The 27920-nt window shown below is 42.9% G+C and overlaps 2 protein-coding genes across 2 annotated transcripts; one reads left to right on the plus strand and one right to left on the minus strand.

Moving 5' to 3' along the window:
• The first annotated feature begins 4839 nt into the window (after positions 1 to 4839).
• On the plus strand, positions 4840 to 20924 carry zc4h2 (zinc finger, C4H2 domain containing). The gene is made up of 5 exons (XM_080774093.1): positions 4840 to 5090; positions 6788 to 6959; positions 7702 to 7874; positions 15566 to 15728; positions 20134 to 20924. The coding sequence occupies exons 1-5, from the start codon at positions 5038 to 5040 to the stop codon at positions 20245 to 20247; spliced, it is 675 nt and encodes a 224-aa protein (XP_080630219.1). The 5' UTR covers positions 4840 to 5037; the 3' UTR covers positions 20248 to 20924.
• Positions 20925 to 22774: 1850 nt separating this feature from the next.
• LOC308322731 (uncharacterized protein) lies at positions 22775 to 27398 on the minus strand. Its single transcript, XM_080774138.1, has 5 exons — positions 27347 to 27398; positions 25530 to 25674; positions 24064 to 24293; positions 23782 to 23934; positions 22775 to 23569 (listed from the first exon to the last, which is right to left on the minus strand). The coding sequence occupies exons 2-5, from the start codon at positions 25612 to 25614 to the stop codon at positions 23417 to 23419; spliced, it is 621 nt and encodes a 206-aa protein (XP_080630264.1). The 5' UTR covers positions 25615 to 25674; positions 27347 to 27398; the 3' UTR covers positions 22775 to 23416.
• Between the last annotated feature and the right edge of the window lie 522 nt (positions 27399 to 27920).

Here is a 27920-nt window from a genome sequence, read left to right on the forward strand (position 1 = left end):
GGTAACGCGCCCCACCTGCCTCTGGTCTTCATTGGGTCTCAGAGACTAATACATATTGCACAAAGTTCTTAATTTGTCATTACTGTTTGATCTGCAGCACTGATTAATGTAATATTCATGTGTAAACTTGAAACATTATTGTACTGGAAAAAGGTCTATTTTCCCTTCACCTTTATCCTTTTTAGTATAACAGTATTAGTTTACTATAATTAGATTGATACACGGTAATCAACACAAACACTTTATTTAGAACACACCCAAATCAAATCATATTGGCGTATGTGTTCAATCAATTATTCAGTCAAAGGCCAATGGCATAAACAATATTAGTTTGCCTCTTCTACAAAACTAAAAGTTACAAATTACAATGAAGGCTGCCCTCTGGAGCATCATCTGTCGTTCTCTGTGCCTAATTGTATATTATACCGTATACTTGTATAAGTTGTATTATTTCCCACCACGGCGTAACCTCGCGTCAGTGTCACGGATGTCACCAGACTATCCACCATAGCTCTCCACGTCGGAGGTCTGGCAAGCTGGTAAGACGGGCAGTGTCGGTAGGCCAATCAGAGGCAGGCGGGGACGTTACTATGTCTATAGACAGACGTAGTTTAGAATCCGGGTCTCAGTAAGACAGTGCACCAAAGCATTATGGGAAGTGTAGTCCAGGAAGTAAGTGAGCCCAGTGTCCATGACATCAGAGACACTGGGCTCACTGCTAAAATCTAAAATATCTAAAACCCACATATTACACACATAAAGACCCCCAGGAAAGTGTTCTAAATCTTCTAAATGTCATTAACATGTTTTTGTTTTTTTGCAAAAAGGGTGAAGTGTCCCTTTAATGAAACCTTGCAACACACACATTTATTACGTTATTGTCAGGAATTCAGCTTTGACTCAACCCAATGTCACACAATGACAGTCAAGTGCCCCTGAACAAATTTCACTGCGGTAACGTGTGTGACAAATCGTATGACTTTGACTTTGACTGTCTGAAACCAAGCCTAAGCATGCAACAGCCAACAGATTTTGACAGATCAATAAAAAAGTGCAGGACAGTGTTGTCTGTTGACAACTGAAGATCAGATGGGCATATTTCCAACAACTAGAGTCTAGACTTTTGCCAGAAGAAATGGAGCGATTAAAATGAGCATCAGAGGCTCAGTAAGAATTGGAGCAGCCAACTTTAGAAAAGGTTGATCTAGATTATCCTCACCAGTGTAACTCCTTGGGATGAATTGATATCAAGGCAACAAATGCACAATTAAATTGTGAAAATAAGTGATATGGTCCTGGTGGTGGATTCTCAAATAAATGCCCTGCGCAGCTTTGAAGTGGAAGACAAATGTCGTTCTGAGAAGAGATCATATTTGGGTAAAGAACTGTCGTTTTTATTCATGAAAACTGCATTTTAAAAAAAGGGTTTTCGTGTTTGACTAGGAGCAAGTAAATAAACACTGCTGCAGTACATTTATTTGTGAGCTGTAGGAGAGACAATGTTGTGGCTCTCAGCACGAGACCATGTACTAATCCTGTCAAACAAAGCTGAGAGTTCCTGTGTGAACCAAGGTAGGCCTACAACTCTGTCTTTGATTCTACACGTCTTAAAAGGTGCACTGCATGTTTATTAAAACATGAAAGCTTTTTCATTATTTCTTTGTAAAAACCATCTGGGTACCGAAATATTATCCAAAAAAGGCATATGTTCGTCAAAGTGCTTAAGATTTAACCCTGCCATGTGTAGCCCCCAGCCAAGACCCAGCCTGCAACAGCCCTGCCAATCGGGCTCATAGCCCTATTGGCACGACAGGTTGCGCGTTGGTCTGGCGAGTGGGAGGCCCGGGTTCAATCCCCGCTTTCCCGCGCAATGCTACAATCTGGCGTAGTCGGCAGGACGTGGAGCGTGAGGGACATGAGGGACATTGTGTGCGGCGGTCCGCGGTGTGAAGTGAGAAGCACGACTGGGGGGGGTGACTGTAGCCCCCTGCCAAGAAGACCCAGCCCACAACAGCCCTGCCAATCGGGCTCAGCCCCATTGGCACGACAGGTTGCGCGTTGGTCTGGCAAGTGGGAGGCCCCGGGTTCAATCCCCGCCTTCCGTGCAATGCTACATGCATGCACATGGGGCAGTGATCACCAATTCCTAAATCACCTAAAGTAGAAAACAAACCTTTATCCACAATATTTTCTGCCCTATTTGAATAAAATAGATTCATCCTTTATCCTTCAAGTTATGTCTATTCACCAGAGTTAACTTGAAGCACTATAGCTCATCATCAGTTAGGCTATTAGCTGAGTTAAATTAATTCATATTGCTTGTTGCTGATGTTTATAATAGTGTGTAAGCCCGTTTATGTTTCTAGGAAGGCCAACATCAATTATTTTCTTGTGAGTGTGTTGTGAGCTTGTAGACCCTGGGGTGGGACATTTGGTATAGTCTTTTTTATTGGCCTAAAATATTGTCTATATACATTCATGAATCCACTTGCTGACCTATCAGACGCGCTCTAGTGATTTCTTAAGGCTCAAGGTTCCTCAGGCCCAGACAGAGTTGGGCAAGACAGCTTTTTCTGTCAATGGCCCAACTTCGTGGAATGAATCAATGAACTCCAAAACTCTTTAAAACTGAGTTCCCTGGCCTGGCTCAGCGGTCCAGGCACCTTGGCTGGTAATCCAGTCTGGCAGTGTTGCTGCGGGTTCTACTCCCGATCCCGACAGCCTTCACTGCATGTCACCCTCCCATCTCTCTCCCCATTTCCTGTCAGCCTACTGTCTGTCTGTATAAAAAAATAAAAAAAATAAAATGTAACTGCGCTCCCTGCCATCCTTCGGTCAGTTCAAAGGAATGCTCCAGAACATTTTTCACCATGATTGCTCCTGCTTCAATTGATCTATTTTACTGATGGTTGTTCTGTATAATGTTTCTTTGTAATTTATCCTGATATATAATGTTTGATGTATTGTTTTTTTTACTGTATTTTGTGTAGGCCTATTGTAAACCTTGGCTACATTGGAAATGAGTGCTTGCCCTCAACTGTATTCCAAATAAAGGTGATTATGATGATGATGACTGCTGTCAGTATTAAGCAATTTTTTTATAGGGGTTTCTTGTGACCCTAACATTAACATCCAATATGAGGCAAAATTTTCAAACTTTTTCATACTGAAATATCATTAAAAACAGTGTGATTTTGAGAAATGTGTAACACTGTTTTTAATGATAGTATTTGATCTAATGACCATGTAGTATTAGTTCCACCCACTGACTAGTAACGTGACCCGTGGGTGTCTATTTAAGTGGGTGGATCACTGACATCTTGAGTTTGACCAGATGAAGAGCCTTGGCTCGAAACGTCGTCAATAAAAGTTATCTTTTGGAGCATACGAGTGTGCGGGTTCCCTTCTCTTTTCATAATGTAACAAACACAAATAATCATAAGGTTTCATTGTAACAGACCCCCCCCCCCCCCCCCCCCCATGGCTAAATGATTCTTCACCATTATTACATTGATGTATGTTTGTATGTATGTATGTATTTGGTTAAAATGGGTATAGGGTTTAAAAAAAGGCAAGAGTTTGCTCTGGTGCACTGGCCTAAAAGTGGGTCCTTAAAAACTGCTAAAACTTCTGAAATGTATGCATGTAGATATGTATGTATATGTATGTATGTGTGTAGTATTTAAAAGGGGGGCTTTTTTGTAAAAAGCCCAGCCCACCAACCTTAATTTATTTAAAACTACTCCAAAATAGGGTTATGTATGTATGTATGTATGAATTAGTATTCGTTGACAATATTCAGTTAGTATTCACTGATTTAGTATTCACTGATTTAGAATTCATTGACTCAGTATTTACATTATGGCCCTGGCTGGCTGCATATATCAGTGGGGGGTGTAACACCCATGGGCATGCTCACTTTCACCATAGAGTCTGGGTTGATATTTTCAGGAGAAATTACAATTCAGAAGCACAGCAGGGGAGATGGTAAGAATCCAGGAGTGTTGTGCAGGTATGCATGTAGGCTATGCATGTAGCCTGGGGTGGTCCCATTGAGGTTTAAGACCTCTTTTGCAAGTGAAAGTGAGGCCTGGCAAAGACAAAGAAGGAAAACAGATAAGCCTGTTTACATACAAAGCACTACGTAAGTTGGCAAGCTACCCCTGTATTTGACAAAACTGCTAGATCCCAAATTCCCATAATACATCAAGTTATGGTACCATGATGATCTCAAGACGTATGAAGGTGCCAATTCTACGCTGGGAGATACTGCCTTCAGGGTGTATGGTCCATGTGGTCCATGTGAATGATTGTCAAGAAAAGTTGTTTGCTAGTTTTAAAACATCCCTCCATTTTTAACTGACCTCTACTGGAAGAAGGCTTATATGCACCTGCTTTTTGTAATATTTGGTTTCAGGTTTCTTTGTATTACCGGTATAGTATACCTTGTCATGTATGTACAATCATTGTTGTAAATGTGCCTTTTAGTAGAGGCCCAGGTGTCAATGGATTCCCCTGAAATAAAGATTTCAATCATATCCATCAATCAAAGGACAAAGCAGTAGGCTATAAAAGCAACAAAGAACAAAACTATTACAGAACTGTGCAAAAAAATACACAACCAAAGAAGATAAAAATACGAATCAATTCATCTACATTGGACTATTAGTACGATACTGTGTGTTAAAAACACTACATGGTCCATTATCCGTGTTAGCCTATGCCAATGGTGATTTTAGTGGCATGTCACATCTGCTCTCTCTCTCTCTCTCTCTCTCTCTCTCTCTCTCTCTCTCACTGTAGTGAACTGTAGTACTACTCCGTCCTCATAGATCATTAGGTCAGTTCAGTTCCACGTAGCCACTATAGTCTAGTCTCCCTCTGCGTGCGCGCTCCCGTCTGCGCGCACACGCCGGCTATTGTGTTTTTCTTACAGGAGAGAGTGAGGAGACTGGAGAGCAGCCAACTGAAGTGAACTGAGCAGTCCCGGTGGCCCTGTCTGTCTGTCTGTGTCGAGAAAAAAAACCCCTACAAACCATGGCGGACGAGCAAGAAATCATGTGCAAATTAGAAAACATCATGGAGATACGGTGAGCTGAGCCTTTCATATTGAATCAAAAAAGGATGCGTGCATGCATGTTGTTGTAGGAAAACTGCAGAGAGGCCGGCGATCGTGCGCGCGCCGCCGCGCGTGTGTGACTTGTTAGCCGGGGCCAACAATAGCTTGTTGGCTTTTTGTTATTGAGCTAGCTAATGCTAATGCTAGCCAGTTAGCTGCATCAACTGTGTTGCGTTTCTGCTGTTAACTTGTCTCCGGTTAGCGTTGGCAACGTTTCTATCGCCAAAGGAAATGCAGAATTAGAATCTCATGTCAAAAGGCATGCTGCTGCATTTTCTAGTCATGCCTTATCGTTCCTTCCAGATGTCGATCAACAAATGCCAGATGTGATCGTGTTAGCCCATTTAGCTGTATGCAGTGGTGGAAGGAACGGAATGCATTCATTTATTAACGGTTTGCAGAATTACAGTACATTTCAAGCACAACTCGATACAAAAACTGTTAACTGTGGGTGGACGACACCATAAAGCATTACACTTGTTTACATTACAAGAGGGTCCACCGTTTTCAATTCATAATCTATTTGTACGTCTCTAAATGTTTTGATGAATTGAACATGGTGGACCCTCTTGTAAACAAGTGTAATGCTTAATTGGGTCGTCCACTCACAGTTAACAGTCTTTGTATTGAGTTTGTGCTTGAAATGTACTGTAATTCTGCAAACTGTTAATACATATTTCAATCAATCAATAACATTTAGAGACCTACAAATATACACTTTTATATAGCCAAAAACAGGAAATCATCATAAAGGAGGTACAAATGTGGAAAAACATATACAGTAGCCTACAGTGAGGGGGAAAAGGGGTGGGGATTCAGATTTTACTGGGGCCAGTTTCGAATTTCAGCTGTCTGTAGTAGCCGCAATTTGCAACTGTAGATTTCTTTTTTAAATAATGGGATGAATCTAGAGTTGCAATTGACTCCCCATTCATTGCTTTTGCGATCTGCTTGTATTAAACGACGTTAAACTCACCAACATTGCAGCTCTAGGCCAAGCTTGATCCTCTTTCAATCTGCCAAGCTTTTGTTTCATAAAAAGCCACCGTAGAGCTACTTTCTGTCAAGAAATTATCTGCGGTTAATTATTTTTCGAAGTGTTTGGAAGCACTCGTCGTAATTCACGAACGGCCCTGCATAGTGCGTACCACCTGTTTCGCATTTGCACATAATGCAGGAGGCAGCAGCGCGACCCGTTAATAAAAAGTGAGTGCTTCCAAACTCCAACACTTAGAATAAGAATCACCCGCAGAGAACTTCTTGACAGAAAGTACCTCGTAACATGTCTACGGTGGATTTTTATGAAACAAAGGCATGGCAGATTGAAAGAGGAAAATTCAAGCTTGGCCTAGAGCTGCAATGTTGGTGAGTTTTTAAGGTCGTTTAATACAAGCAGATCGCAAAAGCAAATTGGATGAATGGGGAGTCAATGGAGGCGTAATGCAACTCTAGATTCATCCCATTATTCAAAAAAAATCTAGAGTTGCAAATTGCGGCTACCGGCCGTAGGTGCCCTTTGAGAGCGGGTTTTGAAGATCAGTGTGCTGTGAAATTGCTATGAATGATAAATAAATCAGAGAACTGACCGAGTGAATAATGGCTCTGAATGAAATGGCACCGTGCTCAAGTCACTGACCACGACGTCGTGTGTCTCTCTGGGTTCTGTAGGAACAAGACCATCCAAATGCAGAAGATCAAGTCTCGTCTGAAGACGGAGTTCGAGGCCCTGGAGTCCGAGGAGAAGCACCTGAAGGAGTACAAGCAGGAGATGGACCTCCTGCTGCAGGAGAAGATGGCCCACGTGGAGGAGCTGCGACTCATCCATGCTGACATCAACGTGGTGGGTACCGCTATTAGCGTCAATGCTACGGAATGGATGAGACCCAGCACAAACTATAGGCCTTTTTTTCACATCAAGAACCATTTATTATTCGCCATTTGAGCCACAGAGACCACAATTTGATGAGATTTAATCTCTCAGACCCAAAGCGTGGAATATTTTGTTGTTTTCGTCGGATAAGATTTTTGTCCACAGTTCCATGCTGTACTATCGATGTGACCATGGGAGAGATGGCAGGCAAACGTTGATCAAAAATAGCAATTCTACATTCTCTAATTGTTGCAAAGTATGTAATGCAGATGTTTAACAATAATTTAACTCTTATAGACTCTAGAGGTCTATATAACCCATTTTGACCTGAGATCAGATTAAAAAAATGTCTTCTACATCCTGACAGTTTTCTGAAAAAGCTATGTTTCTATGTCAGTCATTCTTAGCAGACCAAGTGGCGCGCTATGAGCTTGTAGATCTGCTATTTTTGCTAACACCATATGCTAACACCAAAAGGGGTTCCCGGCCCAAAATGGGATAAGCGTCCAATTGGTTACCAGCTCTTTCATTTAGCTGGCAAACCACCTGGAACCCCCTCACTGTCACCCTCACATTGTCCACAACAACAAATATCAAATATGGTATATATGAAATATATTATTTGGCCGACATTGTGTATATATATATTTGACGGTACTGTACGTGAAATGTTTATTCTGCTGTATTATATATATTCTTGTGTCGTTTTCAGATGGAGAGTACCATCAAGCAGTCCGAGAACGACCTGAACAAGCTTCTGGAGACCACGCGCCGCCTCCACGACGAGTACAAACCTCTGAAGGAGCACGTGGACGCCCTCCGGATGGCGCTGGGTCTGCACAGACTCCCCAACCTCAACGAAGAGGAAGAGAAACTCTCACTGGAGTCAGTACCACACACACACACGCACACGCACGCCGTCTGGGCACACTTTAGCAGACAGCCGCGGACAGAAGAAGCTGTCTTTTTACGTCATTTCCGAGTTTTTACAGACAGCTGGTGGATGGAAAATAAGCTCCACCGCCGCGGCTGACTGACGCGACGGACAGATTCCCGGAAACGCTCTTTTCCATCCACCAGCTGTCTAAAAACTCGGAAAATACGTAAAAGACAGCTTCTTCTGTCCGCTAAAGCGTGCCCAGACTCTCTCTCACACACACACACACACACACACACCAGTCTTGCTTTAAAAATGCATTATATAGTATCTCCATTTATCCATCCGTGTATAATGCATGGACGAAGGATGTACATGAATGTAGCCCCAACAGCAACAGTTAAATTGGTATTGAACACTATTTTGAACATAAAGGAGTATTGTACACATTTTATATAGCCAGCTTCGTGTATATAACCAGCTTCATCTTGCACAAGCAGATTTAGTAGCGTCATTAGTCATATTCAATTCATGTATTTTGTGTGCGGCGTGCGTCATGACTTCGCATCGGTTTAATCATGGAACACAATTGGTTGAGGAAAAACACACAAAACAGGCACTTCAGAATAATCCATGCAGGTCATGGCAACATAATACCATATTATTTTGAGTGCAGCTTTAGGACAGTTCACAGGTTATGCACAGTGTCCTCATGCATGTGTGTGTGGGTGTGTGACGTCATGACGTGTGTGTGTGTGTATGTCTGGCGGGTGTATGTGTGTCAGAGAGAGTGCACGTGCGCTTTGTCTGAGGCGAACACTGAGCTCAAGTACAGTATTTTCAGTGTTGGACACGTACGACTACTGATAACGTTACATTTAATTACAATACTAACAATAATATTACTAACTTACATGTTACCCCTTTTGGTGTTCGCATCATGTTATGCTTTTAGCTATTGAAAAATAGCAGATCTACAAGCTCATAGCGCGCCACCGAGTGGCGCGCTACGAGCTTGTACGTCTGCTATTTTTGAAAAATCGAAGAACGACTGACATAGAAACATAGCCTTTTCAGAAAACTGTCAGGATGTAGAAGACATTTATAGAATCTGATCTCGGGTCAAAATGGGTTAAGCCTGATGTGCAAACCGACTGTGAAAAGTGGACTGGTTAAGTAATCAATTGGCAGAGGCTGGAAATTGCACAGGTGAGGGGACGTGGGCTCATTAGGTCCACTGGCAGAGCCTGTCTTGTCCAGAGCCTTTTGTGGTATTTCTAACTTTCTAGACAACGGCGTATGCCACAGACTCAAGGCCGGGCCACTGCACTCCCTGTGGGGGTGAGGAAATTTGAAGTCGGTGGGGCAAGCGGTTCTCGAGTTTCGTGCGTTACAACCGTACATACAGTACGCACGCACACACACAGACAGACAGTGACGTGGCACAGTTATAGTTAGATAACACATTTCAACAACAAGGCAATTCAATGTGCTTTACACAGAACATCAAGCAAAGGAAACGGCAATTATACAATGACGATTGACGACGGGGAAAAAAAAAGTTACAGTGCAGGTCTTTTAGTTGTGTTTTTTTTTTTTTAAAGAAACAAAGAGCGGCAGCAGACCTGCAGTTCTCCGCGAGTTTGTTCCAGATATGTTGTGCTATAAAATTAAATGCACTAAATGCTGCTTCCCCCACGTTTATTTTTGGTTTTTGGGGACAGAAAGCAGACCTTTGCAAGATGACCTGAGAGAGAGAGAGAGATCTGGATGGTTCATGAATGATGTAGCACGAGATCAGAAAAGCATTTCGGCCCCGAAAACCATTCAAAGCTTTATAGAGTCTAGAAAGCTGTTGGTCTAATAATAATATAGAGTCGGACCAACAGTAGTATTTTTTAAATCATTTTGTTGATACACAGGGAGCCAGTGTAAAGCTGCGTTCAGACCTGAATATATATATACTGTATATATGTGTGAGTGGCGCGCTACGAGCTTGTAGGTCTGCTATTTTTGAAAGATTAGAAGACTGACATAGAAGACTTTTTTTTAATCTGATCTCAGGTCAGAATGAAAACTGTCAGGATGTAGAAGACATTTTTAGAATCTGATCTGAGGTCAGAATGGGTTAAGGAGTCGAACAGCAGAGTTTAGAGTCTATAGAGACCAGTGTTTCCCAAGCTGGGACCCAGGCCCAAAGATCACAAGGGTGTGGTGGTGTGGGGTGGACCCGAGGTAGTCCCAACATGTTGCACAAACTCATAACTTGCTTTCATTCACTTTATGCCTGCATATGTATCTATTTTCGTCGTCGTCGGAAAGTGGTTGAAAAGTGCGCACAAGCAATTGCAGACGTGGATCCATCCATGCATGTAAAAAATTGTCTTTTGTGGCTAGTAGACAGACCGGTAGGGAGGGAAGGGGCTTTGGTGGGATTGTCAGGGGAGGGGGGGCTGGTTCGTGACAAAGTAAAAGCCAGTATTTTTAATGAGCTGTCGGATGTAGAGCTCTTCACAGGTCTGAAAGGATGAGCCCGGACACTAATGGACCCGTGAAATTCGCTCCCGAGGTCCGATTTGTTCCAAGATATTACAGAACCCGACCCCCGACTGTCGGGTCCATGGATGAATACACGGCACAACAGTCGGGGTCGGGTTCTTTAATATCTCACAACTAAATGGGATCTCGGAACAAATTTCACAGGTCCAAAATGAGGGGCCGGAACCCCAATGGACCCGTGAAATTCATTCCGAGATCTGATTTGTTTCCGAGATATTACAGAACTGACCCCGACTGTTGGGTTTTATTACATGGACGTGACGAACCTAATTATAATTGCTATAAAAAATGCCCTTCTATGCCAGTTATAGGCTACTACATAATGGAATATAGCAGCTAAATTCACCTGAATGGGATTATTGATTATTTCTATTGATTCTTTTATTTTATATATATTTTTATCAACAAATTGATTGTTCCACTTGACTTAAAGGACAACTTTAGTTTTTTTCATTTGAATGTTCGAACATGGGCATTCGAACATGGGGCTAAATATGTATTTTTTTTCTTACAACCTGCTCTCGCAATTAAACCCATATTATGGAGATCCCTGATATTAAGCCCATATGTTAACTATGAAATCTTGCTGGGTTTTTTGTCACTCAAAATCCCCATACATTTTTGTCACTCAAAATCCCCATACATGGGAAGAGCCCCCATATATTGTGCCCAGGTCTCGTGACATCACTATGACATCATCATCCCCATACATGCGGAAAGCCCCCATATATTGTGCCTAACCCTGTACATTCAAGACACTGCCCCCGCTGCCACCCTTAGATCTCCATATACGGAGCTGACCTGTTCTGACATTCCATTATGTTGATCTGACCTCATCACACCCTGTACACTCAAGACACGCTCCATATATGGCCAGTGCACGCAGCCTCGCCCTCATATTTGAATAGAAAAGAGAGGTCGCACACAATGCATCGCGACGCATCGTGAGCTTGTAGATCAGCTATTTTCAAATGGTCGAAATGTATATAGGGTTGAAGTGGTTACAGTAATGTATGTTTTTCTAATCAAAATGTAAATCTCCAAAGTAACTAGTAACTAAAGTTTTCAAATAATTGTAGTGGAGTAAAAGTACAAATGTTGGCTCTGAGATGTAGTGGAGTAGATGTAAATGTATTGGGAATTTGAATAAAGTCAAGTAAAGTACAAATACCTCAGAATTGTACTTAAGTACAGTATTTGAGTAAATGTACTTATTTACTTTCCACCACTGGGTTAACGGCAGGAGGATGAGTTAACAAAACGTCAACAAAGAGAGAAGTATATGACCAAGCTGTCTGTCTGATGACAAAAAAGATTACAAAAGAAAGGAGAGAGAAGTATGACTAAGACACAGAAGTGGTCAATGTTATCCTCAACTTCATATTGACATCTGTTGTCCAGATCATATCTCACAGCAGGGCTGCAGGGCTGAATCATTCAGGCCGCGGTAGTCAAGTCATACACCCAGCCAGGCCACCCTATCCCTATTCCCACACACTAGTACGTTTGGATTACAACAGAGCCATAGAGTATAGACAGAGTTGTGACATTGAGGGGGCAGAAAACAGCCCGGTCACGTGGTTCATGTACTCACGCGAGTCCTATCGACTACAATAGATTCTGTAAACTTCCGTATTTCAAATCTCTGTATTTATGCCAAATATTGCGATATCGATACGATATTACCGTTAAAATTTAATATTCTACATTTTAAGTGTTGCAACACTTATACATACACGCACGCACACGTGTGGGGATTGAAAAACCACAAAACCTGGGTGATCTATTCTACTGTATGCTATCAAATTGTATGTTTATTCATGCAGCATAGTACTGTAGTATATTGGTGTTATAAGATGTTATACTTTAGCTATTGAAAAATAGCAGATCTACAAGCTCATAACGAGGCACCGAGTGCCACGCTACGAGCTTGTAGGTCTGCTATTTCTTTTAAATCGTGAAAATGTGGTGCAAATCTTTGAATATATATATTCTGTCGGAGCGATCGTTTTTAACTCAATCTTTGCTTCATGGGGGGTCCCTGGAACAACATATTTTCATATTTTCAATTACATATATTTTTGGGGTCCTTGACATGAAAAACTTTAAGAATGACTAACATAGAAACATAGGCTTTTCAGAAAACTGACATTTGCAGAAATGTCTTCAGGTCTAAATGGGACCGGACCGCATCTCCATGCATGATATGATCTCTACTGCACCACGGATATGTCAACATGAAGTCGAAATGAGTCATAGTTCTCTCTTTTTGTATCTTTTTGTCATCAGTTTCCTCCTTTTAAGTGAAAGAAAAGTAGTGTCAAAATATCTTTTGTATATTCGGCTTCAAAACAGGCCGTATAGTAGCTTTTCGTGCTGGGGCCCTTTACCGTTTGTCGCACAAACATGAATTTTGGGGGTTAAATCCCCTCCGAATTACTTACACATGATCTAACGTGTGACTTGAAATTGTAATTGGCTGGCAATATTAGTGGGAGGGGCATATGTAAGACACTGCACGGTCGGCAACCACACCCTGCAATTTTTTTTAAATTGCGAATTTTCTAGTTCAGAATATGTAACAGTAAAACCTATTATTATCTAGGCAGATATAGGACCAGGACCTACCTCAGTGATTCCAGGGTAGTGGCACTGAACTCAGTCCTTCTAAAAGACCTTCGAGGGCCTTGTGCTGTACTGTACTGTACTGTACTGTACTGTACTGTGCTGCACTGTACTATCTCTAAGGTTTCCAAGAGTACTCCTGCTACCCCACCTCCCCCATATAGTCTGTCTGTAGGTCAAAGCAGTCCTGGCAAAGTTCAGTGCTAGTCTAATCCAGGGGGTTCTCAACGTTTTTGGCCGGGGGGGGGGGGGGGGGAAATGCTTTGGCAATGTCTCGGGACCCCCGCCCGCGCCCCTCCCGACCCCCAATATAACCCCCCCAAACACCCCGACACCGTTGGCTCCGACGCTGGGATTCTGTTCATTCCAGCTCGCCATTCCAATGTTGTCATTCTTCCAACCGTCCCCACTGTAAATATGCAATTTTTTATCCAGCTAAATTTGAACGTCTCTGAAAAGGCGGGTTAACTATTCACTATGTATCCATATTGGATCCAGGCCCAAAGATCACAACTTGGGTGTGGGGGTGGACCCGAGGTATAGTTCCAACATTTTAAACATGTTGCACAGACTCATAACTTGCTTTCATTCACTTTATGCCTGCATGTATCGATCTTCGTCGTCAGAGAAATAGAGGGAAAGTGGTCAAGCACTTTTCAAGTGGTAGAAAAGTGCGTACGAGCATGCAGACGTAGGATCCGTGCATGTAAAAAGTTCTCTTTTTGTAGCTAGCCAGTATTGGCATTGTTGATGCGATGCAGTTTTTTTTTAAAGGCTCCAAACAAAGGAGACAGACGGGTAGGGAGGGAAGGGCTTCGGTGGGATTGTCAGGGGAGAGGGGGCTGATTCGTGACAAAGTAAAAAGCCAGTATTTTTAATGAGCTGTTGGATGTGTAGAGCTCTTCACAGGTCTGAAAGGAGGAAGCCCGGACCTGTGAAATTCGACTGCACCTTGACCCCAAACACCACCGTCCGACACCCTTGGCCTACAATGCTGGGATTCTGTTAATTCATAACATTTTAAATGATCCAACTATGATAATCCTGCTTTGTGAAACACTGGTGTTTCAACTCAAGACTGTGTCATCACACAGGCAAGACAGACGGATACAGAGATCTCCATATACAGTATGGGCACAAAAGGGACACAGACAGATAGTTAAAACAGGTGCTATGACAAGTTGACAACTGGGTATTATTAGGCCCCCCCAAAGTTGCATCGTTCTCAAGTAGGCCGGTGGTGGCCGACGGGCACGTACAGGTTACAAAAAATCTAACTATTATGTCATAATATGCGAATATTTTGCAAAGCTATGGGTTTAAGTAATTAAGACAGGATTGAGGGTTAACATGTGCCTATTAATGTCCCATTTTAGGAAAGGAAGTGGGGTTATTTTCGGAACAATGAAAATAACTAGGGGGGGATTTCTATCCACAAATTTCCATTTATAGACAACCTTTGTGTGTGTGTGTGTGTGTGTGTGTGTGTGTGGTTGTAGCAAATGGCATATTGGGGAAGGGAGAGCTTGCTGGCAAAGTGGTGTTCTTATTTATTCGTTCACCGTGACTTGGCAACTGTCATGGCCTTGTGGAGATGGCTTCTGTCCAGCCAGCAGCTTTCCTCTTAACCTGCTCTTAGTTCTTCAGTTATTTAGTAATGCATGGCTCAGAATTGTACTGTACTTCCACAAAGCTGTTTTTATTTGGTTAATTGAGTGGTTTTGTGAGCTTACACGCTGCATCATAGGTAACGGGACCCCTTTTAATCTGTGTTCAATCTGACCGCTCCGTTGATCTCTGTTAAGTCATCACATTTCTGCTCTATTCTATTCCAACACAACCCTTTTTGTGAGAAAGCAGGGGAGTAATGAAATTAGATATCATACTACTTTTTGAAAGTGGGCCAGTCAGGCATAAAGTCCAAGGACAAATGCATCTTTCCCTGTGTCTGCCGCTGCCAACACACACACACACACACACACGCATGCATTGCATACACACACACGCGTGCGCACACAGTCACACATGAGTGCGCAAACTAACTCATTGTGCCTATACTTTTTCGAACATGCTAGAGAATGGTGTGAGGCTGACCAGGGTGCACTTTAATTTGAAGCCTGCTTTGTGCTCGCTTTTCTCCCTTCGTTTCCTTTTATACTTCTCTTCCCTTTTGTCAACTAGTAGTAATCTGAAATGTGATTTCATTCTAACCCATTCTGAACGGGAACCCCTTTTGGTGTCGGCATCACGTCACGCTTTCGCTATTGAAAAATAGCAGATCTACAAGCTCGTAGCGCGCCACCGAGTGGCGCGCTACGAGCTTGTAGGTCTGCCATCTTTGAAAAAATCGAAGAACGACTGACATTTTTTTAGAATCTGATCTCGGGTCAGAATGGGTTAATCAGACCAGTGTGTGCGTGTCCAGTGGAAACCTCGTATGAATCTGATCTCGGGTCAGAATGGGCTAAGAGCCGACGCCAACCCAATTCTTCTTTCTTTCTCCTGGTTTCAATAGCTACTTTGAAAAGCAGAAGGCAGAGTGGCAGAAGGAGCCCCACGAGCCCACCATCCCAGAGTCCCTCGCGGCAGCCGCCGCCGCGGCCCAGCAGCTTCAGGTCTCCAGGAAGCAAGATGCCCGCCAGACGGCTACCTTTAGGCAGCAGCCCCCACCCATGAAGGTACCACACAAACGGCCCCGTGCATGCTGGTTAAAACACATTCTGTACGTATCGGAACAGACCGGCACGTCTTAAGGATTCGAACCGAGCTGTATACAAAGAACGTGTGAGGACGTCCTCCTAGCGCATCCTCAATGATACGGGGCGAGATAAGAATATTCTGAATTGTTCCATTTTTTTTGGCCCGTTCGCCTTTCGGCTGCCGTATGCTAACGCTCTGGGCAATTATTAGCTTGCCGTTGACTCGCATGTTAGCGCGGCGGAAAGAATGACTCGTATCTCCTAATCCAGGGCGCTCTCCGTGGTGATGAATAGATCGATATGCTGGCGCTTCATTTCTTGCTCCTCATCCGTCTCTCCCGCAAAATATGAACGCTTTTTGGATCATATATCGTATAAATTAAAATGATCGCAATGTAAGCTAGCAATGTAAAGTCAACTTTCTTTTAGTAATTGTTTCCGGGTTCATGGCTTTCAGAGTAAAAGCGCTGAGACAACCCCGGCACCCCAGAGCTCCTATTTTGAAGCACTTCCGCCACTGGTAGTGTTTTTAAACACTTAGTATATTGCCCACTGAACATCTCCAGGACTCTCTGGGAAACTGGGGAAAGTGGAGTCTATAGAGTAATTTAAGGCACTACTTGAAGGATGCAACACATAGCGACTGTACTTGTTTTTTGTTGTTGTAGAATCCAGTGTATTAGCATTATGTTCTTTTTAATGCTGTCAAAGTTAACGCGTTATTAATGCATTAACGCAACACCTTATTAACGGCACTAATTTATTTTATCGCATTAACGCAACAAAAAAAAAACACAGCGATTGGCAGGCGGGATGTTGAGGAATACTGGTTCCTGCAATGCACTCCCTTCCCAGACCCCTTGTTAGGATGTTTTAAGTGGAGTAACAGCCTTCCATTTACATTTCACAAAGGTTTTGCTCGTGTCGTACGTTCCAGTCCAAAAAAGCTTGAGAAACCTGTGCAATTCATCCATCCAGACCCAAAGCAAAACCCCCGCTGTTAATTTTGCATCGCATTGTAAACAGCTGTGCCTCGTTATAGCCACACACGTTTCTAACTTGCCGTCACAGTCGCGATACTTTTCAGTTGTGTGGTACTTGTTTATGGATTTAACTGTAACAGAAAGTTCTATCCAGGCTATCCACAGTCCCATCTCCCAGTCACGGAGCTGGGACTGACAGTACACAGTAGCCTACAGAGACGAGGCGAGCAGCAGCAGCCAGACGCACCAGCTAGCTAGAAGCCAGAGGTGTTGCCAATATAACTCTATGGCAGAAACAAGCCACCTAGGTCTATACAAAATAAGACAAAAAGAAGCAACACTGGTCGTTTTTGTCCAGTGTTGCCAAATAAGCGATTAGTAAGTAATTTAATTTAATTTATAAGCGATTTTGGGATTATTTTTGTAGATTGAAAAAATATTGGGGGAACCACTGCTCTAAAACAATATTAGACAAAGTTTGAGCCACAAACGCATTGCTCTCTCTATTCTGCTTATAGAGAAGTAGCCTATGTTAGTTTGTTTTATGGAAACAGTTGTTTGTGTTGAATGTGCTAATTGCACAGAATTATTCAAAAGAGAGAAAATGGGCAAGCCATAAAATAATGCACATTGCACTTGTCTTTTCATACGTCATGTGGAAAAAAGGTAAATAAAAAAAGTAACATTAATGTTGCATGGAGCATCTCTACAATACAGCGTTTTCCTTCAGTTCATCATTGAATTTAGAGCAAAAAAGGTTTTGCGATTAATCGCGCGAATAACTACACAAATCATGCGATTAATCGCGATTAAAATTTGTAATCGCCTGACAGCACTAGTTCTTTTTAATTATCATGTGTAATGTTATACATCCCGGGCTTGGCGTCAGCCATAAATGACTGACTTGCATAAATGGGCCCAGCGGCTGTGAGCACGCCTGCAGCTGCTGGGAGCTATTTAGCCCATTCTGACCTGAGATCAGATTCTAAAAAATGTCTATTACATTCTGACAGTTTAATTTTTAACCCATTCTGACCTGAGATCAGATTCTAAAAGTGTCCTACAAGTGACCTACAAGCTCGTAGCGCGCCACTCGGTGGCGCGCTATGAGCTTGTAGATCTGCTGTTTTTCAATAGCTAAAGCATAACACAATGCTAACACCAAAAGGGGTTCCCCGCCCAGAATGGGTTAGTAGGTTCACATAACACGGCCCAAATCGTCCCCCAACACAACGTGAACGGCATATACAAATAAAATATTTCATCCAGCACCTGAAAGCTGGACCTCGAGGGTCACTTGCTAATGTGACAATTTATCTCCGTGCATAACTGCATATGAATGATGGTTCACAAACCATGCATAGCTCACCGTCAGCTAGACTAGAGTAACTTAATCATGCATGTTCAGCTGCCACCAACTGGCTCGTTAACACACGGACATTGACTAGACCTGCACTCTGTCGAGAGCCTATACTTGCGCGTCGCACACGAGTAGTACTAGTGTGCGAGAACTGTCGACCGCTACGAACTTTCAAATCTCAGCCTCTCTTGTAAAACATTGACATTAAATACTATAAAGTCGGGTTATAACTGGCTGTCAATGGTGACGTAATTACGATATGTTTCAATATTGGTTGGGTAACGTATGTGTATGTATACACGTAGGCCTATGTAAGTTGTAAGTACTATACTGTGGTCGGCTCGGCTGGCTTTTTTTATGTGCGTATGCTCGGTAGGTACTATATACTGATGTTGATTTTGACGTAATTAAGATATGTTTCAATGTTTTCCCGTTTAATTCAGCTCTCTCTCTTGGTTGAGCACCAGTCTCTCCACAGTATGACTAGGTGTTTTAGGTGGCAACTCTTTGGTTCCTTGATCCTAGAGTAGAATGACTGAATAGTCCCTCGGACCTAGACTGTTCACATATGTCAATTTGACGACTCTTGTGGTCGACAGGTTCTTGGCAACAAGAGTGCATTTGCCTTCTTTAAGAGGCTGGTTCCCTTCTCCTAGCTGTGATACTGAAAGTGTATCTTCCTTATTTCTCTCTTTTTAAGTAATCTGAAAAGCTCCGGAACGCTTGAATGAATTATTAAGTAATTGGGTATTAACATTGACATACAGCATGTAACCTGCTGTAGTCAATGTTAATACCTAGGATTAATAAACAAAACACAAAAACGTCCGGGTAAAAGGTTAGCTAATTGCATTGCAATAACATTTTTTAAGTTAGCATGGGTATATAAAATAATGTATCAATGCTGTTACTGTATGTTATGCTAAAAGATGAAGGAGCGATGGAGGAGTATGGACAACAACAAACTTGTTAATGAAGTATTCAATCAATGCATGACTACGCAGTACACAAAGACTCGTGACCAAACAACACTTGCTTCTCAAAGACTCGAGACTTGGTTCAGACTCCAGCTCAAAGACTCGAGACTTGATTCAGACTCCAGCTCAAAGACTCGATCGAGACTTGATTCAGACTCCAGCTCAAAGACTCAAGACTTGATTCAGGTGCTTTTTACACGAGGATGGTGTTCATAAAAAACGGCAAAATAAAGTATCGTTTGCTGCTGTCATTTAGACGAGAACCGTGTTCACAGGAGGTGAAAACGCAACGAAGTGAAACCACCTCCCAGAGTGGATATCTTTTAGAACGCCGTTTCCTATGGTCTCCATATAAACAGGCAAAACGGTGGATACGCAAAAATTGTGACATCATGGCTTACGTCAGCTCTGGTCGGCTCACCCGTGTCCTACGTTTTTACATGGTGTCATAGGCATGCGTCAGTTGCTAGGGGAAACGAACAACAACAACCATGCTAGTGATGAGGACGCGAGGACGCATAGAGTAGGACGCAACGTTTGTTTACTTTCTGTGTAGAAGAAGAACGGAAGTAGTTCTACGCATGCGTGACTTATGTCTATGGTTTATATATGCGCTGCGTCACACGGACCCCACAAGGCCACGCGCCACCTAGCGACCTGGCATGTATATGCATGCACTTTGTAGCGTTTTCATTCAAGTGTGCGTTCTCATGTAAATGGTCAATAAAAATGAGAACGTAGCGGGACTTTGACGTTTTATCTGGAGATGGTCGCCGTCTAAAAGAGGCCTCAGACTCCAGCTCAGAGACTCGAGACTCGATTCAGACTCCAGCTCAAAGACTCGAGACTCGATTCAGACTCCAGCTCAGAGACTCAAGACTTGATTCGGGAGATTTCGGTGCAGCGACAACTTTTATCTTCATTGCTTATTTTTCTTGGCCCACAACACTACAGGTGTGTGTTGCGTCTCCTTGGATTCCGTGTTATGTATTCATTCACCAACTGTATTTCTCCCCCCGAGGACAAATAAATGATCTTATCGATCTATCTTTGTTTCTGTCCAGGCTTGTCTGTCATGCCACCAGCAGATCCACCGCAACGCTCCCATCTGCCCACTGTGCAAGGCCAAGAGTCGCTCACGCAACCCCAAGAAACCCAAGAGAAAACCCGACGAGTAATCTCCACTCCACCTCCCAGCTCTGCTTAGTGTCAAAGGGAACTGGTCTGAGATGCTGATCTAAGACCAGCCTAGCACATTTAGCACCAGTGTACTAGTACTAGTACACTACTACACTGTAAAATCTCAGGATCTTACTGTGTAGCCTATATGGTTGACACAGGCTGGGGTCCGATTCGGGATCGTGCTGATCTTAGATCTGTGATTCACAGCAACTTCCATACACAGTCAAGGTGTGGTACACCACTGTTTATATAAGCCGCCCAAAGACCTTTTAAGGTCCGGTATTAATGTCATGCTCTCATTTCTAACCAGTGCTTTGAGTGTGTTTGATATGTATGTAGCCTCTGTATTAGGTTGAATAGACTCCTTACCATGTAACTGCAATAATGATATGAGGAAGAGAAAAAAAGTTGAACTTAAATGTGCCCATGTTTATATTTTGTTACTGTACCCTTTTTTTTAAGTTAATTGTTTGCTCTGCATGCATCTTTCCCTATGGCTGTCTTGTAATTCCTTGTGACAATATAAAAGTCCAGTGGGTTTATTCATAGTGAAATAAACAGTATTGTTTTAATGTTTACAGCATACAGGTAAAAGGAAACCACACTTGTTTGCTCTAATTAGTGTTGTGTGTTAAACTTTAATACAATAATAAATGTTGATTTTGTACTTAAATTAAGTATGGTGCATTGGCTTTCTTTAATCAAAATCCATGTGACACAAGGCATGTTATGTTAGCGACTCTAGCTACTTGCAAAGACCGGTATAACAGTCTGGCAGCCGGGGGGTGTGAAGTGGGAAATTGTAATTTTTTTTGCCTAAAATATTGTCTATATATATATATATATATACACATTCATGAATCCACTTGACATCCCTGATGATGACATCAGTATTGGCCAGCAACTCCACATCTGACCTCAAACCCTTAGATCTTCATATATGGATATATATGTCACCTGTTCTGAGAATTAACCTCATCAAACCCTGTACACTCGAGAGAATGTCCCCGCTACCACTCTTACCTCCGTATATGGAGCTGTTCTGACATTCCATATGTATATCTTGTACACAAGACATGCTCCTTATATGGCCAGTACAGAATTCATTCCATGTTGATCTTATTTTACTTCCTCAGAAATACTTTCATGATGATTTCACGATTGTACTCGAAAGCATTAACTCCCAGTTCCAGTCAGTTTGGAGTTTGAATGAATGCAGGATGTAATTTGTATAATTTACAAATTAGATGTGAGAGGACTTAATTTAACTGACTAAACAAATTTTTTCCCCAAACGTTTTTTTTTCTTTCACAGACGCGTTTAATATCCACCGTACTAAATCGATAGCTAATAGCTTCCTCCAGTGCAAAGTGCAAACCATCAAATACACAGGTTGAATTATCACCCCAAAGGGAAGAAAAATCACACTTGTGTGAAGTGAGGGGCACTTTTATCATCATACATGAGCCAATCAAATCATTACATTCCGTGCTACAGACTCACAAAGCTGTGCATAGGAGGGGCTGTGTATAGGAGGGGCTAGCGACACTCAACATTTTTCCAAAACATACAGGAAATGCAGGTTAAATTAAAAAAGGAGAATAACAGATAAACAGAAAAAGTCCCAACAGTATACATATCCATGACGGATCTTAGCTCCGTTTTTGGAACCTCAATATCTACGCTGCTTTAAGCTCTGAGATGAGGTTTCCGATCACACCCTCCACTGTGCCAATGTTGGCACCCGTGCCTACGGTTTCCTACCCCTGGCCCTGCAGCAAGCCAGATAAGTCTTCCATTAACCCATTTTGTCCTGAAAAAAATGTCTTCTAAATCCTGACGGTTTCCTGAAATACCCTATGTTTCTAGGCCTGTATCACTCACAATATGTCATGTCAAGGACCCCAAAAATGATCTGTAATTGGCCTCCGACCCCCGTCTGAAAACATGTTGTTCCAGGGACCCTCCAGAAGCAAAGATTTGAGTTAAAAACGTTCGTTCTGAAAATATATATTCCAAATTTGAGGCACATTTCACGATTTTTCAAAAATAGCAGACCTACAAGCTCGTAGACCTATGAGCTTGTAGATCTGCTATTTTCCGATAGCTAAAGCATAACATAATGCTAACACCAAAAGGGGTTCCCGCCCAAAATGGGTTAATTCTACCAAATGCTAGAGTCTATCTCCGCCACTCCGAAGCTGTGACAGGCAAGCTGTCATCTTGTTTCTCCTTTCCATTCACACACATTTCTGCTAAGCAGCGAGCGAGAATGGTTTAGACTAATTTGATTTGATTGAATTTGATTGTGCTTACGTGGCTTGCAAAGGCTAAAACGGCTGTGGGGGAAGAGTGGAGACATTAGTGTGAGCCAACAGTCTCCCCTGTGTTCGCCGGGTGCCGTTAGTAATGGCAGCCACAGCTCTAGGTTGGGTGAAATGGAAAGGACAAATCCTACGTTATGTGCAAATGTCCAGTAAGAATTAAGAAATACCCCCCCCCCCCCCCCCCCCACCCAACAACAATAACGTGGAAATGGTTATTTCAGCACGCGGAGGTGAGCGTTTCCGGGAATCTGTCCGTCGCTTGCAGTCAGCCGCGGAGGTGGAGCTTCTTTTCCATCCACCAGCCGTCTTAAAAAACTCGGAAATGACGTAAAAAACACGGCTTCTTCTGTCCGCGGCTGTCGGCCGTTTTCCGCTCGGGGGTGTGGAAACACTGTCTGACTTCCAGAATAAAAGTTTAAGTAAAAAGAATCACACTCGTGTGAACTGTGAAGTGAGGGACGCTTAGAATAATGAAACATGAAACAAAAATGCATGGAGATACTTCCTAGACAGCTCGCCTCCTGACAGTGCCACAAAGAACAGCCATAAAAGGGTCTTAATCAGACTGGATGAAACTCAGACCGTCTGGCTATTAATCATCAGTCAGTATTAATTTCGGTGGTTATTGCACTAATGGAAAAGCTCTCTCTAACGGTACGAATACAGGGATAGATATGTGGCTGTCTCCCCCGCCCCAAAAAGCAGCGGCTCCCCTTCCTCGCATTCATACTTTACTCTGCCTGTCATGTCTGTAGCTGTCGGAAAAAAGCACAACGAGGTCCTGCTAAATGAGTTCCTGTAAGGTTTTTTTGTCAGGGTAACCCCATCTCATCTGTTGTCAGGGCAACTTCACTTTTCCTGATTCGTAGTCATGGCAACCCCAGGTTGCTGTGACCCTCCCTCGACCAATCAGTTCCTCCCAAATCCTGTGAGGGGCGTCGGAGGGCTTAGGGAGGCTCCGCGCCAACTCCCCCAAAAGGCACACGCTGTCCTGTAACAACACAAGAGAAATAATAATTGTCAGTCAGGGCCGTGACTGATCAATAAATGATCAATGAATCGAGTGGAAGGAGATCGGTAGACAATAAGCGAGAGAGATTATAGATACAGAGTGAACGCGCGCGCGTGTGCATCCATCCATCCATCCATGCATGCATGCATGCGCACCTGTCTGTGTGTGTCTTTAGACGACAAAACACATACCCAGTTGCATAAGTGCATGTTTAGTCTGGCCTCCAGTCTTCGGCTATCCATTTGTGTCGTCTTCCTCCTGATAAAAGCGTCCAAGGCCAGAGAAGCCTGCTCCGCCACACACACGCTGCAGACGGAGGGATCATGTCGGTTCACCTCTGCAGCCTGTTGTCACATAAAACAAAAGAAAGAGAGAGAGAGAGAGAGAGAGACACACTAAACAATTCACAACAGAGCCGAGAAGGGAACCGTGCTGTGCTTTAGTAGCCTAAACTAGGACTCCGGTTTCCTCACCCGTTGCATCTCAGACTTGAAGGTTTTGTGCCTCAGCAGTGATATTAGCTGCCCCGCGGGGCCTTGTTGAGACTGCGGGAGACCGGGGGAGGAGGCCGGTGGGTTGCTGCTGCTCCCTCTATATATACATCTGTTCGGTTTTGAACTTGGAACCTCCGGGAGAAGGAGAGGTCGGTCAACCTCAGTCTGACGTCGTCCGAGCAGATGCCTTCCTCCTCGTCCAACTAGGGCTAGAGATCATGACATTTTACTTGGCGACATTTTGAAACATGATCGCGTATCAGACCTACTTCCAAGTTTCCGACGATCAGGCTGCCGGTTCCCGTCATAGTCCGGCAGTCGAGGTGGACGGGTGGGAAATTTGGTATATTAGTATTTTTTTGTGTTGGTCTAAAATATTGTCTATATACATTATATTCATGAATCCACTTGCTGACCGGCTGTCGGTATTGGGCAATCTTTTTTTAAAGGGGTTTCTTGTGACCCTACCATTAACATCCTATGGCAGGCAATAATGACAAACTTGGCCTGGGCCATGGCTCAGTGGTCCAGGCACCTTGGCTGGTAATCCAGTCTGGCAGTGTGCCGCGGGTTCGACTCCCGATCCCGACGGCCTGTCTTCCCCCCCTATCTCTCTCCCCATTTCCTGTCAGCCTACTCCATTAAAAAATAAATAAAATAAAGGCGAAAGCCACAAAAAAACATATATAAAATATATGTCAAACTTTTCTTTTGCTTTAAGTAGCATGTAACATGTCAAACTTCCAAGCATTCGTTTTGCACAAAAACACTCCTTGGGCTAAAAACAGCCATAGCCACTTGCCCAAAATGTGCTGACCTCGTCACATTTGCGCTGACCTCATCACATTTATCGTGACGTCTATGGCTGTTTGTAGCCCAAGGAGTGTTTTTTGTGCAAAACTAATGCTTGGAATGTATTCAGAATCATGAAAACCCCCTAGTTTGACATGTCACATGCTACTTAAAGCATAAGGAAAGTTTGACAATTTTGCCTGCCATAGGATGCTAATGAAAAAAGAAATTGCCCAATAGTGACAGCAAGTGGATTCATGAATGTATGTATATAGACAATATTTTAGGCCCAAAAAAAGAAAGACTATATACCAAATTTTGCGATGTGTATCTTTCTTGCCCCAAACTACCCTATATTACAAAAAACAACCTATAAGACCATTTTTATCCAGCAAAAAACCTGTCTCTTATCATATATCATCTCATTCCAGCCAATTAGAATTTGCGTCCTCATCTTCGTCTTCAATGTTTGTGTTTACACAAAACACTCAAAAACTGTCCATTATCAATGGCATTTAATGTTTGTGTTAGGACAAAGCTAAAAGCTGGACATAGGAGGGGGCTAGGCACCCCTCAAAAACTAGAAACTAGAAAGCCCATGTTAAAAACGAAAATGAATGAAAAACAAATGGAAAATGCAAAACTATAATAACCTTGGGAGACAGGGTGCTGCTGCTTCCTACGGACATGTGAAATCATTCTCCTGCAGTAGTTTTTTAAGGCTTCTTCTCCCTCCATTGTGTGTCGGACTCGTCACACACTGGTGTATGTTAAGATCCCTGTTCCGGGATCACAGATCTGACAAATACATTAATTTACATATAGTCAGTGTTGGACAAGTTACTTGAAAAAACAAACATAACTAGGTATAAGCTACTAGATCAGTGATTCTCAAAGTGGATCCTTGAGGCGGTTCCATGGAGTCTCTAGCTAAATCTGCAACAACTTAAACTTTTAACATAAATCTTTGATGGAGGTCCCTAGCACAAAACATTTTCAGATGGGGGTCCACTCCATGGCAAAATACATAATAGAGAGCTTTATTGGTCCTGTGGGTAAAATTCAGTTGTGGGCGTGGCAGTAGGCCTAAAAAGGACAACTAAAGGCTCATACATAGTCTGGATTTTCGGTGGTGAGGTGACCACCGAACTACAACATGACGTCACTGAGCCGCGGTGAAGAGCAAACCACCGCCCCCAGCCCTTCTCTCTGTTTTTACTCACCACCGCTCAACGTTATTTCAGCTCCGGTGGTCGATCAGCTCACCACCGGAGCGGTGGTCACCTCACCACCGGAAATCCAGACTATGAATAGGCCTTAAGGCCCTTTTTGAAACTAGCTAGTCGTCACCTCACCACTCGCACTACACACTTCCACTCGGTTTGAGCATAGATATAAATAATAGAGACGCAATGCAATGCAAATGGATGGGAGGGGAATTCCGGTGCGTCTCTATTATTCATATACCTATGCTCAAACAGAGTGGAAGTGTGTGTGGCGAGCCGCGAGGAGCGGGCGCAACAAATGCACAGGACCGCGCTCACGTAAATACGCTTGCGTTGTCGCTTCTCCGAGCAAAAACGCAGGTCTCATTGAAAATGAACTACCGGTATTTCAATTTGCAAACAGTCTGAATGGCATAGAACTAATTAATTTGTTTGCAACACCTGTTGCTCCCCCAACATGGCAGATGTAGGACTGCAGTCTGCATTTGAAACTCGTGAATTGGGGGGAAAAGGAGGTAGACATGTTTTTTTCTTTTCATAGTTATAATACACTACAGTAGTGCTGTACAGTACAGAGTACACAAGTTGACCATAACAGTACTAATTACTCTTCATAAAGGGAAACTGAGCTACACTAAAAGCTCTTTCAAAATAAGTAGATATTAAGTTACTTAATAAAAGTATAATTCAAGTTGATTTGCACATGGAGGTGGAGAATTCTCTGATGACAATCTGCACTCATCTATATTGTGGTATTTCATGTTGATGAGCCACTGAAGATGTATAGTCTTTTGCCAAACTACCCAGACACAAACGGCTAAATTACTTGAACGCTACATTCTGAATTCTGAATGAACTACTTTAGCACCTCATAGCTTAGCTCCTTTAGCTTCTTGTTTCACTGCTAGAAACGCACTGTCTACGGCGCTTGTCGCTTTGTGGTTCCCAAAGTGGGGTCCGGGGACCCCCAGGGGTCCTTGAGGGAGTTCCAGGGGGTTCCCAGCTACATGATAGTTTGGAACCAAATGGACCCTTATGGTTCTGTTACTTGAAGCGTAGCAAACGTAGCTAGTCCATAGCTCTGCCTTTGGAGAGAGTAACCAGATCTAGTTACTCATAGTTTAGCTACTACTCAACGCTGTCGCTGTTTATCACCAATGCTAACAAAACTAAGGGTAAAACTAGTTTCCATATTTAAGGAGCTCCTCAAAACATTGATCTCGATGAGCTAGAATAAGTTAGACCTTGGAGAATGGAGATAGTGTAAATCCTTCCAGCTTGTTTTGAATGGCAACGTTCTTCTTTTAGTATTTAATTCCAGCGGCACTCATTCCAATTCAATGAGCCGCTACCGCCATCTAGTGGCATGAAAATACACTAAACTAAGGCAAGCCAACAAATTATTTTAAATGCATGCTCTTCAAATAATGTGTGTGGGGTGGGGGGAGGGGTATTTGGTATTCTTGAAAACGATAAATATGTTTTTTGTAATGTTTGGAAAGGGTGTTTGAACAGCCCCTGACATTCAGTTGAGCAGTTTTGTGATTTGGAAGAAGTCCACCCTGGTAAAGTCATCTAAACTCCCTTAGTCCATGGGCCAAACTAGTCATCAGTACCATTTGAGTGTGCAAAACCTTACCTATATTACATTGATTTGAAGGTCAATACAAGTAAATTAACATTTTATATGTAAGCCTATCCACAGGAGTATACGTACTGGGCAAGATGTTAAACTGCAACCGCAGGCTGTAGAGAGGTATAGAAGAACCTTAGCAAGGGCCCTTTGGCTAAGGAAATATGTCAGACCTGGTCCTCCCT

Source organism: Protomyctophum bolini (assembly GCF_963924005.1).
Source record: "Protomyctophum bolini genome assembly, chromosome: 10".
Taxonomy (NCBI): domain Eukaryota; kingdom Metazoa; phylum Chordata; class Actinopteri; order Myctophiformes; family Myctophidae; genus Protomyctophum; species Protomyctophum bolini.

What these genes read in the sequence shown, in the direction of transcription:
- LOC308322731 (XM_080774138.1), bottom strand. Translation starts at nt 25,614, where the DNA reads ATGGAGGGAGAAGAAGCCTTAAAAAACTACTGCAGGAGAATGATTTCA. An exon ending in GCAGCACCCTGTCTCCCAAG is followed by an intron (nt 24,294 to 25,529) that starts GTTATTATAGTT and finishes CATGATCTCTAG; the next exon opens with CCCTAGTTGGACGAGGAGGA. An exon ending in TCAAGTCTGAGATGCAACGG is followed by an intron (nt 23,935 to 24,063) that starts GTGAGGAAACCG and finishes ATGTGACAACAG; the next exon opens with GCTGCAGAGGTGAACCGACA.
- zc4h2 (XM_080774093.1), top strand. Translation starts at nt 5,038, where the DNA reads ATGGCGGACGAGCAAGAAATCATGTGCAAATTAGAAAACATCATGGAG. An exon ending in GAAAACATCATGGAGATACG is followed by an intron (nt 5,091 to 6,787) that starts GTGAGCTGAGCC and finishes TGGGTTCTGTAG; the next exon opens with GAACAAGACCATCCAAATGC. An exon ending in GAAGAGAAACTCTCACTGGA is followed by an intron (nt 7,875 to 15,565) that starts GTCAGTACCACA and finishes TGGTTTCAATAG; the next exon opens with CTACTTTGAAAAGCAGAAGG.